This window comes from Pseudophryne corroboree, chromosome 6, assembly GCF_028390025.1.
Source record: "Pseudophryne corroboree isolate aPseCor3 chromosome 6, aPseCor3.hap2, whole genome shotgun sequence".
In the NCBI taxonomy this organism is placed as follows: Eukaryota; Metazoa; Chordata; class Amphibia; order Anura; family Myobatrachidae; genus Pseudophryne; species Pseudophryne corroboree.
In genome coordinates, this window is record NC_086449.1 from 248130419 (window position 1) to 248142514 (window position 12096).

The 12096-nt window shown below is 44.0% G+C and overlaps 1 protein-coding gene across 3 annotated transcripts in view; it reads right to left on the reverse strand.

The window, feature by feature from the left end:
* The window catches only part of MAN2A2 (mannosidase alpha class 2A member 2), a 165312-nt gene that overhangs the window by 66609 nt on the left and 86607 nt on the right, over positions 1–12096 (reverse strand). For all 3 annotated transcript variants that reach the window (XM_063925858.1, XM_063925857.1, XM_063925859.1), the window contains exons 6-10: positions 10697–10824; positions 10412–10585; positions 9727–9913; positions 2920–3097; positions 2026–2228 (exon numbers count right to left, since the gene is read on the reverse strand). In XM_063925858.1, the coding sequence (XP_063781928.1) occupies positions 2026–2228; positions 2920–3097; positions 9727–9913; positions 10412–10585; positions 10697–10824 (870 nt within the window). The remainder of the gene's footprint in view (positions 1–2025; positions 2229–2919; positions 3098–9726; positions 9914–10411; positions 10586–10696; positions 10825–12096) is intronic.

Genomic DNA, 12096 nt, shown 5'->3' on the forward strand with positions numbered 1-12096 from the left:
AAAAATAAATAAATGGGCATCTCATTTAAGTGTACAATATTTAAGTTATCATCTCCATGAATGCAAATATCATTGTCTGCTATATGTAGCATAAAATTACAAAATCAACACCACATATTTGGGATATTAGGACTACATCAAAGTGTGTTCAAGTGGTTCCTTCAGCTCCAGTAAATAATCATGTGAGTCACGACTCATGCGTTAATGTGATTTATTTACAATGCTCCTATTGTAGTGGTAATAGGATATGTGCACGAGTGTGGGGCTTAGTAAGCATGTCTATCTAATGGCCAGTACACACGACCAGAGATGTGTGCTGAGCGAGGGGGTGGACGGGGGGACAGACGGGAGCCGCTCATTTCACCCAGCAGGTGAAATGAGCAATGTGCTAGGTTGAGCCTGCATGCAGGCCAATCTAGAACCAGCGATAGCGAAGCGTGGGGCCGTGCATCGTTATCACTGAGGGGCATACACGCGAGAGATCCATGATTAAAATCTAAGCAATCTAGTCAGACTGCTTAGATTTTAAGCATGGATCTCCTCGTGAGTACCCCCTTAACGCAATGAGCTACAGTATCACGTTGAAGCCCAAACTAATGAAGTAGATGAATAAAGGAAGAATATTGTGCTCAGACTTACACGTTTTCCTATTGTATCATGTCTATGAGTTTTATATGTATTGCAATATTATTACCAGAATGACTGACATCTGTTACCACACAGGTAAGACACAGGAACTGAATAAAATAGTCATATATAAAAGAAATAATTTGTGTGTCAGATGAAGCAGATATGGGGGAGCAAACCAGTAATGAACAAATTCTAGAGGGATAAAGCCAACCATTTGAAATGTTAAACTTTTCATCAAAATAGATGTAAATTTAATAGTATACCCGACTTCTTCATACCTGAACCTGGTACATGATAAAACATGCACTGTGAAAAAAAATATACAATGATTCCGCATTCTATGTCCGCATAGACTAACCATAACGAGGCCTGCTGGCAGAATTAGGTGTATATGTAAGGTTCAGATTTCCTGGGACCCACGTGATTTTGGCAATATAGCTTTTACGTTTAAAGCAGCAATTTGTATTAAGGCAGAGGCAACCTATTTTGCTTTGAAACAAATTGCAGCTTTAAATGTAAAGGCTATATTGCTGAAATTACGCTGGTTACAGGAACGCAGACCCTATAACAAACCCCTTAATGGTCCAGGTTCACTACAACAGTAGCGGTTACTGACAGGCCTGCCACACTTTCTCTCCTTTACTCCACTTTAACCATTATAATAAAACTATACCAAAAAATATATAAAGTACATGTATTAAACCACCAGGGGGATATTCAATTGTCACTGAAAAATTTTCGGAAGTGAAAAAGGGGGCTTTTTTTTTCCGGCCAAAAACTTTCCTATTTTCGAACGAAAACACATATATAGAAGAATCCAAGATAAGTTCCTGGACCTATGTGTTTTCGCAAAATAGTGGGGCTGTATGGGTTAGATAAAATCTCTGATCGCTGCCGCATCATGGACAACTGGGGTGTCAAAATTAGCATCAATTAGATCAATCGGGTCCCTCATAGCAGCACCCCCAGCGCACGCGCAGACAAGACTCTCTTACTGCAAGAGCTATCTTTTGGGATTTTCTTCAAGCATACGGCATTAATAAATTGGATGCATCGCAAGCAAAATGCAATGCTTGATGCAACCCTTCCTGTGAATCATATTAATTAAGTGGAGAGAGATAAAGTACCAAACAATCAGCTCCTGACATTTTTCAAACACAACTGTAAAATGGCAGTTAGACTCTCCAAAGCTTGGAACTTATCAACCAGTCAGTAAGCCTTTCAAAGGACATAACAGTGACACATGACGATAGTCTGTAGTCTACAGAAGTAGACAAACTGCTTCCATAAAATGTCACACACCTTAGGTCATGTAATTCATGGGAATATCATCAAATACATTGGTGAAATTTTGCATTATGCCTTCTCTGCCCAAATTTTAGTCCGGACTCCTACCTGAGGTGTGACTCTAGCACTCTATCCATGCTCTTGTAAAAAGGCCGTGATGTGTAATATCCTGTCCAATAGTGATCCTCGCGGTCAGCATAGGAGAAGAAATCACCGGTAAGAACAGGAAAGTCTGGAGGTTTCATTCCTGGATTAACTCCCATCTTCTTGTAAAGGGTGTCAAAGTAATCTGACAAAGTTCCAAACTGAGCCTGTAGAGGGAGACAGAACTGTTAGTGGATGAGGTCAGAGATGGTTTACGTACAAATCCGATGTTTAGGGGTCTGTGCAGGTGCAAGGCCCATTCTGCTCAAGACATTTTGATTAAGCCCCGTACACACGGTGCGATTTGTCCTTATGATATTGACTATATAGTCAAAATCGTAAGAAAAGTTAGCGCAAATCGCACCATGTGTTCGCTCTTGCAAAGCCGATGCACGCTCCCACGGGATTGGAGGTTCATGGCTCTGGGCAGTTTCTAGCCAATAACGCCCAAAAGCTGAAATTGCACCGCGTGTACGCATGACTGACATACTGTGGCGCTTGGGGGGGGGGGGAGGCATCGTTCTTCAAAACTGGGGGCTTGTCACCATGTTTTGCAGGTGTCCCTGGTCCACGGAAAACAAACTTCTTCGGTGTCCGGAATCTATGGCCAGTCTGAGTAAGCTTCAGCTTACACAGACTGACCGCTCCCTGCAAACATTGCGATTCATGACCGATGGTTGCGATGGTGGTCGGAAGCTGCACCACTTGGATCTCTCAAATGCATGCAGGAGGTGTCTATCTTCTTTGACATTTACCATAAACTCTCCAAACCACCAGAAATAAAATCATGTTAAATTTGGTACAAAAGTCTGAACAGTTCATATTAGAGATAATGCATTTATGAAGGAAAAGTCTTACTTTAACATGAAGTTCCGGATGTGAGTTCATGTAATCAAAGAGCTTCTGATAGTTTAAAAACTGAGCGTCCCACTCCTGGATCTTGTCATACCGGAAGTCATCTCCTAAGGGGACAAGGACCACCTTGCTGCGGTACAACTTGGACTTCTTCCGATACTGATCCAACAGTAGATTTGCCCTGTCGTAACAAAGCAAAGATGTCTTTACAAGTGTTTGTTTTCCCATTTGCCCGAATGTCTATGATGCAATTCAGGTCTGCAATGCATTTACTAAAATACTGTACAATGAAATATAACTACTTCATAGGTGATTTCTTAAGTCATCTTTCAAGGAAGTAATGTTTCACCAATGGAGAAATATGCAGATGATTAATACATATAAAATTAGAAAAGGTTTACGAATATTTTTCTTTGCATTTGCTCCTGTATTCTCTCTTACATATCCTCCCAACAGTTTTATTTTGCTTCATGTACTCTGACAAAGTCAAATTTACTTGACTGCTTGAGGGAAGAACTGCAGGTCAGACACATAGGGAAACATGGGATAACGAAATCCAAAGAGCCACCTTTATTGAGGTAAGAGGTTTGAGGTTTACACATTTCAAGCAGGGGTTAAAGTGAGCCAGAACTGTATTGGTAACTTGAACTAGTTATGCATCTGTCGCATCTACACAGTGACTGCCATCCAGAGAGCCCACACTCAACAGTGACTGCCAACCAGAGAGCACACCTTGCTGTGCGCCACCCAGCACTATAGAGGATGTGGGTGGTGCTGTGTCCCTTGGCCTGTCTCTCTCTCCCACCTCAGGTCCCACTGGCTCCTTTCTGCTTCGCACGTGAGTGACATTGTGATGTCACGCCGCTGAAGTGAGGAGCAGACACACTGTGTGCGCAAAACAATGGAGGAGGTGACAGGCGGCTGGAGGGAGTGGGACACGGGAAGGTGCGAGGATGCTGGAGGAAGTGGTACACAGGGGAGGTAAGAGGCTGCAGGAGGGACACAGGGGGAGGTGAGAGGCTGCTGGAGGGACAAAGGGGGAGGTGAGAGGCTGCTGAAGAGACAAAGGGGGAGGTGTAAGATTTCTGATGGGACATAAGGGGAGGTGAGAGGATGCTGGAGAGTCACAGGGGGAGGGGAGCTGCTGGAGAGACGCAGGGACATAAGACTGGTGAGAAGCAAGCAGTGATGCCGCTGGAGAGATACAGGGGAGATGATGCTGTAAAGATGCAGGGGGGATGTCTCTGGAGAGACGCAGACGTAGAAGGATGGTGTCTCCAAGATGTTTGACCAGGGAAGTTCACATTTCACCCTGTCCCAAAACTTATATTACTATGTATTTTCTGGTTGAAACTTTGTTATATGTAGATTACATATTATACCTATACAAACAGGTAGCTTCCGTACCACATGATCTCCTATATGAATACCGAATACCTGCTCAAGACACCGTCTGTCTAGGGAGGCTCAATTTCATCAGCGTTCCCTCGCTGCAGAGAAACCACCATATACAGATGTGTCCTCACACATCATGGTAAATGGCGACAGGGAAGTTGAGTTCCAACACCTCTCCAGGACCAGTTTCCTTTTTCTGGATTTTTCTATTTGCAAATGCAGTATATTATTAATGAAAACATGTGCCTGTTTGGGTTTGGAACTGTATTTAATTAATATAAGAAATGAACACTTGAACATTCCTATTACAACTATTCTTAGATGACCTGACCTTGTAATGCCTGCTACAAGGATATGGGACTCCGAAAATAGCAACTGTCAAAAGGTTTGTACTAAATGGCTAATGCTAACGCTAGTTCTGAGCAGGATAAACACACACGCACAAAAGTATGTAAATCTATTTTTTGGGGATTTTGTTATCTTATTACACACACACACACACACACACACACACACACACACACACACACACACACACACACACACACACACACACACACACACACACTAAAACCTTAAATAAATGAACCCTACAAATAAAAGATTCATATATGAAATATACTGCAGTGCGTCATACTGGTTTCAGTGTGGCTTCTATATACAGATGTGCCCTCATACATCTAGCCTCACTATGCAATGCTGTGCGAGACGCCTGGTGTAAGTGAGCCGCACTGAGCGCTATAGAGTAGCGTCTTATTCGCACTGCAGATGCAGCAAAACACTACTTAATCTGTACCAGAGATGCCAGGCTGCGACTTTAACCGCAAAGAAATTAGTATATATATATAAATATATACAGTGATCGCGCTGATCCCAAAAAATAGTGGGTCCCAGGGACCCCTCACTTTCAAAAATTGGGGTCCTACCGGTGTTTTTCTGGGTCCCATCGGAAAGAAGGTTCTTATTAATCTTAATCTTGTTTGGACACTACAAAAGTGTTGCAAGGTGGGGGGGATGGGGTGACAGTGCTGCTGGGCTGTGTAGCATGCAGGACACCCTGCACTAGAACTGTAACTAGACATTTTGGTGCCCTTAGGTAGAAAGTGAATTGGGTGTTCCACCTTACTAGGCCATGAAGCAGAGGCAGTGCGCGCCGAAGGCGCGCTGCAAAATTTGAGGGGCGTGGCTTCATGGGGAAAGGGTGTGGCCACATATTAGTGCCAATTGACATTACACCACACAGTAGTGCCGCTTATACAGATTGCACCATGTAGAACCTCCTATACACACTATGCCAGGTACAGCACGTTATACACATTGCACCAGGTACAGCACGTTATACACTTTGCTCCAAGTAGAGCACATTATACACATTGCGCCAGGTAGAACACGTTATTCACATTGCGCCAGGCAGAGCACGTTATACACATTATGCCAGGTAGAGCACTTTATACACATTGCGCCAGTTAGAGCGCATTATTATACACATTGCGCCCAGTAGAGCTCGTTATACACACTGCGCCCGGTAGAGCACGTTGCACACAATGCGCCCGGTAGAGCACGTTACACACAATGCGCCCGGTAGAGCACGTTACACACAATGCGCCCGGTAGAGCACGTTACACACGTTGCGCCCGGTAGAGCACGTTACACACGTTGCGCCCGGTAGAGCACGTTACACACGTTGCGCCCGGTAGAGCACGTTACACCCGGTAGAGCACGTTACACACGTTGCGCCCGGCAGAGCACGTTACACACGTTGCGCCCGGCAGAGCACGTTACACACGTTGCGCCCGGCAGAGCACGTTACACACTATAGCCACCATCTCGGACCCCCAGTTGTCGTCCCCAGACACAGTGATCACGGGAACACGTTGTGGGGAGTGCGTATGATTGGCACTGTGTGAGTGTGTAATAGGCAATGTGTGAGCATTGGGGGTTTGTGTAATGGGCACTGTGTGGTTGGTGGGGTGCATGTGATGGCACTGTGTGGCTTTGGAGGGTGTGGGTATATGGGGGTGGGGTAACTATGCTGGTCAATATGTGTTGGTGAATGCTGGGCACTGCTCTCACCATTCCTCTCAAACCCCTCCAATAGCCGGGCTATCACTGACAGTGTCATTTCTCTCCCAACAAGGGCTGCCCCTGAGTCCTGCTAGCACTTGGAGCATGTTGTCCCTCCACAAGAGAGAGAGGTGGTCAATGACAGAGGACTGTTAGACGGGGAGGAGGAGCTGTTGGTGCCTTTCACTCCCGTATGCAGCTGCGGCACCCGGCGTACCGAACTGCAGCGTTAATAGGCTTTCTCGGTGGCCACCTGTCTCCTCCCCATCCCGGCGCTGCTATGCACTTCTCCCCCTCACCGCCACGGCCACTCAGGATGCGGGGGCATGCGCCAGTAAATTCCAAGGCTAGGCGCGGCATCCACAACGCCGAGTTCTGAGTGGCCGCGGCGGTGAGGGGTAGAGGTAAATAGCAGCGCCGGGATGGGGATGAGACAGGTGGCCGCCGATAAAGCCTGTTAACGCTGCAGTTCGGTCAGCCTTCGGAGTACGCCGGGTGCCGCAGCTGCATATGGGAGTGAAAGGCACCAACAGCTCCTCCTCCCCGTCTAACAAACAGTCCTCCTGGAAGCCTCGCTATTGGAGGTGTATGAGAGGGAGACTATTGTGATTGGCCGCTGGACCAGGAGACCTAAAAGGCACAACAGGATTGGCCGCTGGACCCAGAAACTTCAAAGAAGCCACAAGATTGGCAGCGGGACCCGGCGGAGAGATCAAAGGAGCTACAGGACTGCTTACAACGGAGCGCGTCCCCAGGGACGCACTCATTTTGTAAAAGCGAGTCCCCGATTCTCATTATGGGGTAAAATACGCGCTATAGCGCGTTTTTGCGATCACTGAATTATATATATATATATATATATATATATATACACATACACAAACACATATACCAACAAACCACAGCACTCACCACCCCAGAAGCGGGGTGCAGTGTCTGCACTCACCACTCATAGGGTGGGGTGCATGTAGCCCATGGCCACCTACTTAAAAATATACAAACAGAAAGTTCAGCACTCACCAAAGCAAGCTCACTTATTTTCACAACATCAATAAATGATGGGGGTTTAGTTAGTGAATTGGCCAATGCACAGAAGAAAAACAATAGGAAAGCGCTGATTTAATCTGTTTGTAGATTTTATTAGATATTTGTATTTATATACTAAAATTGATACCGGCCAGTATCCATAAAAATATATTGCATTTATTACAATAAAACAACTGAAAAGACAGCGACCTAAAAGACTATAATATGTCTACACACCCAGTCTCTATTGAGTACCTCAAATGATACTTTGTATTGCCTCCACTGGCAACACTTGCTGTTTAATGAACATATACTATGTATCCAATAATGCATGTACTTGAAGGGCTCCTTCCTTTATAGTTGATAATTTACCTATTATCTTTATACTGTAGTAAATGTCTTGATAATATTTTTATTCTCCTATTGACGGGTTTTAGCGGAGGTGCACTTACTAGCCGGCCGGCCGAGAATTCACCCCACTGCAAACGGGGTATAAGAGGAGGAGAAGTGACCGTATACTCCGGATAAGTCTGACGGCAAACGAGCAGCCGGGAGGAACATCACTGCCATCGAGATTATTTCTGGACTCCAGATAAGGCTGAGAATGAGAGCTGCAGCCGGGAGGATGATCATTTAATCAGGCTGTGACAGGTTTGCCCACTGAGACTATCACGTTGTGATTTTTACCTGTGTATGAGAGCTCTGGACTGTTTAAAAATATATTGCATGGCCATGCAGAAATGCACATAAAAACCTAATGTGACATCTAAGCCAAATATTATCAAGACATTTACTACAGTATAAAGATAATAGGTAAATTATCAACTATAAAGGAAGGAGCCCTTCAAGTACATGCATTATTGGATACATAGTATATGTTCATTAAACAGCAAGTGTTGCCAGTGGAGGCAATACAAAGTATCATTTGAGGTACTCAATAGAGACTGGGTGTGTAGACATATTATAGTCTTTTAGGTCGCTGTCTTTTCAGTTGTTTTATTGTAATAAATGCAATATATTTTTATGGATACTGGCCGGTATTAATTTTAGTATATAAATACAAATATCTAATAAAATCTACAAACAGATTAAATCAGCGCTTTCCTATTGTTTTTCTTTATTTTGCTTGATATGAGGGGTTTATAAACCAATTACCCCTGGGAAAGCTGCCATTTTTTCTGTTCAATAAGGGCGCCAGGATTTTGTTGTGTGTGTTTCAATGCACAGAAGCCTGGAAACCGCTCGCCAAGGCACCCCATCTTCATGCAGGTACTTGGTTTAATGTGTATCTGCCAATACTCCATGGCTTTTAAAGGTACACTAGTCACCTGACACTGGCTGATAAATTACTAAAGAACAGCTGACCCAGGTTTAAGATAATTGGGCTTGCATAGGGGTGCATGAACAAAGCTTGTGGCCAGAGTTTAAGTAGGTGGCCATGGGCTACATGCACCCCACCCTATGAGTGGTGAGTGCAGACACTGCACCCCGCTTCTCGGGTGGTGAGTGCTGTGGTTTTATATTTGTTGGTATATTGTAGGGTTAATCTTTGGTTAACTCATATTAACTGTGGCCACAAGCTTTGTTCATGCACCCCTATGCAAGCCCAATTATCTTAAACCTGGGTCAGCTGTTCTTTAGTAATTTATCAGCCAGTGTCAGGTGACTAGTGTACCTTTAAAAGCCATGGAGTATTGGCAGATACACATTAAACCAAGTAGGCATTTTTGCAGTTATATTATGTGTGATACAGTTGCTAGGTTTTAATTTTTGAGACTCTGTGTTAGTGTGGGATCTGCATGAAGATGGGGTGCCTTGGCGAGCGGTTTGCAGGCTTCCGTGCATTGGCCAATTCACTAGCTAAACCCCCATCATTTATTTATGTTGTGAAAATAAGCGAGCTTGCTTTGGTGAGTGCTGAACTTTCTGTTTGTATATATACACACACACATATATATATATATATATATATATATACACACATACACACACACATACAAAGATGCAGATGCAGCACAACAGAACTTGTCATGAGCAAAAGCAGCAGCTGCTACATTGTAGCTCTTCCTATACAGAGTCGGACTCAGTCGCACACAGGTGTTGCATATAAAATTAATCAGTATAGTATAATGAACCAAGATGCATATTCATATGAAAAAGACGAATCGCACGAGACCTGGTGTGCCGAGAAGGGTTGTTTTGTAGAACTGCAGCAAAAGTGTAAAGTGTATGAGGATACAGCTGTACTCCCTTAAACGACATTTCCTTCTGTGGGAAATGTTGTGCTCATACAATTGAGTCACCTCCCTGTGCCACACCACTTACCGCTCAGCAACATTAGACTCTGTGATGGCTCTTGGCGGTGTTTTCCAAGGACAATTGATTCTGCCTCCTGGCAAGCGCCTGAAATCAAACTGGCAGCAAATTTTCGGGTCAGGCCCACAGGTGTGAGGAACATCATAGCTATAAAAAGGCATCATGTGGCAGAAGATATCAGTGCTGGAATCTGGGTCTGAAATTGGATAGAAAAGGGTTGTTACAAGCAAGAATCTGTACACACTACTGTCTCATGTGCTTTGGGATTAGATTAATATCCTCAACATTTTCAAATTATTCTTGACTTTTTTCTGCCTTGTGATGAAAACACAGTATTTACTAAAGCTGGAGACTTACGCTGACTTTTACCAAATACACGTGAAAAAGATACTAGTCTGAGATCTTTACTGATAACTACAACACAACATGACGTGCAGCCAAGACTGCAACAACAAATAATTCTTAGTGTGGCAGAAAACCTAAGCAGTTTAAATGTTGATATTCAGACATTAAGGCAGAATAACAAAAAAATAATTAAATATATTTGCAATTAATTTTCTTAAATCTTGTGGCGCTCTTGTGAAGAAGGCTGTGCTTGTCAATAGACAGCCTGGAAACGCATACTGTATGCCATTTATAGCAGACATCTCCAAAGACACATGTTGAGGACTATTGCTAAGAGAATGCCACATACCCCATGTCTGCCTCCACATGAACTCCAGGCTTCGAGTTGATGAAAAATGTTTCTTGATAGAGTAATGCACTCGCTGGATCAGCATGCTGGTTAGGTTGGAGCGTTTCAAAAGGTAAGGCATGGTAGAACTGTGTCCAAAAGGATCCACTGCCCATCCTGACCTTGGATTAACGCCTACAGAGAGGAGACATTGACTGAAACTAACGATAAAGAAAAATGACTCATTTTAAAGATACGCTGTCCCCTTTTGCCAAGTACTAAAGAGAAAACCCAAATTATCCCTACCAATATTTTTCTTCAGCCACTGATGTCCTTCTATCATCTGGTCAATTATGGCAAAGTAGTGAGCGTTGGCTTCATCCGGCATCACCCAGCCACCGGTGGTCATTTCCAGTTGACCATTAGCAACTAACCTATGGAGAGCAAACACACAGAGCAAGAGATCTGATAAGGGTCTAAAATATAAAGACTGTAATTAGCAGTAAATATAGTCTAATTTATAGAAAAGTGGAGAATGCTTTAAAGTTACCTAATGCTCATTGCTCTATTAGTTACTGTTCCCTTGTAGACCTTTCCATGCATGGAAGAGCCAATGTTTTGTTTCATCCTATTTATGTAATAATCCCCACAAAATACAACGCCAGTGAAAGGAATCTAATCTCCCAGTTTCTGTAGTAAGCGCACAAGCCAAAAAGGTGAAAGAGCCAGCAATACGGGCAAGCGTCCCATGTTTTCCCATAGCCTGTACTCAGAGACAAAGTAGTGCAGCTACAGCTGGGAGCCCTCCTATCCTGTCAGAGCCCTGTATCTACCTTGCTAAAGATCAGGTGATATCTGTGGAAGCTCAATCCTTTTTAGAAGCTCCTATTACTGCTGAAGAAGTTGATTTAGCCATCCCTTCCTTTAGAAGGGGTAATGCTCCAGGTACTGATGGAGTGCCCATCGAACTATAGGTTAAACATGCTAAGTTCTTTGTACCAAGACTTCTCAAACTTTTTAATACTATGCGAGAATTGACTGCTCTGCCAAACTCCATGTCCGAGGAGCTAGTTATAGTTTTGTTGAAATCGGGTAAGGATCACCTGCTCCCTGACTTTTACCATCCAAACTCCCTGCTGTCCACAGATGTGAAAACGCTAGCTAATGTCCTTGCTCTTCGTCTGAGTCGGGTTATAACTGTGATTGTCCATCCAGATCAGACGTGTTACATGCCAGGGAAAACCGCCATGCTTATTTCATCAACTTCAGGCTTTCGTTGGGGATAAGGCCACTGCGAAAAAGTACCCCACTCTCTGTCTGCCACCGTGATTGTTGTTTCCCTTGATGCTGCCAAAGTATTCAGTTCAGTTGAGTGGCCCTCCCCCCCGGAAGCCTTGACTCGTTTGGTGTTGGCCCAGTTTTTCTTAGTTGGATTAAATTGCTATACTCTGCCCCCACTGCCAGTGTCCATTTAAATGGCTTTGCCTCAGCACCTTTCACCTTGTCCAAAGGGATGAGACAGGACTGCCCGTTGTCTAGACTGAATGCCTGCTGCAGGCTTCCACTAACTCTAAAATGGTTATACAACCTAAGTTACTATGTGTTCTTCACAATTCCCCAGATGTTCTTCCTCTACGTATATTCAGCTATGTGTTGTCTCTGGATGGACCATTGCCCTCGCATTAAATTACATACCTTTACAAGGC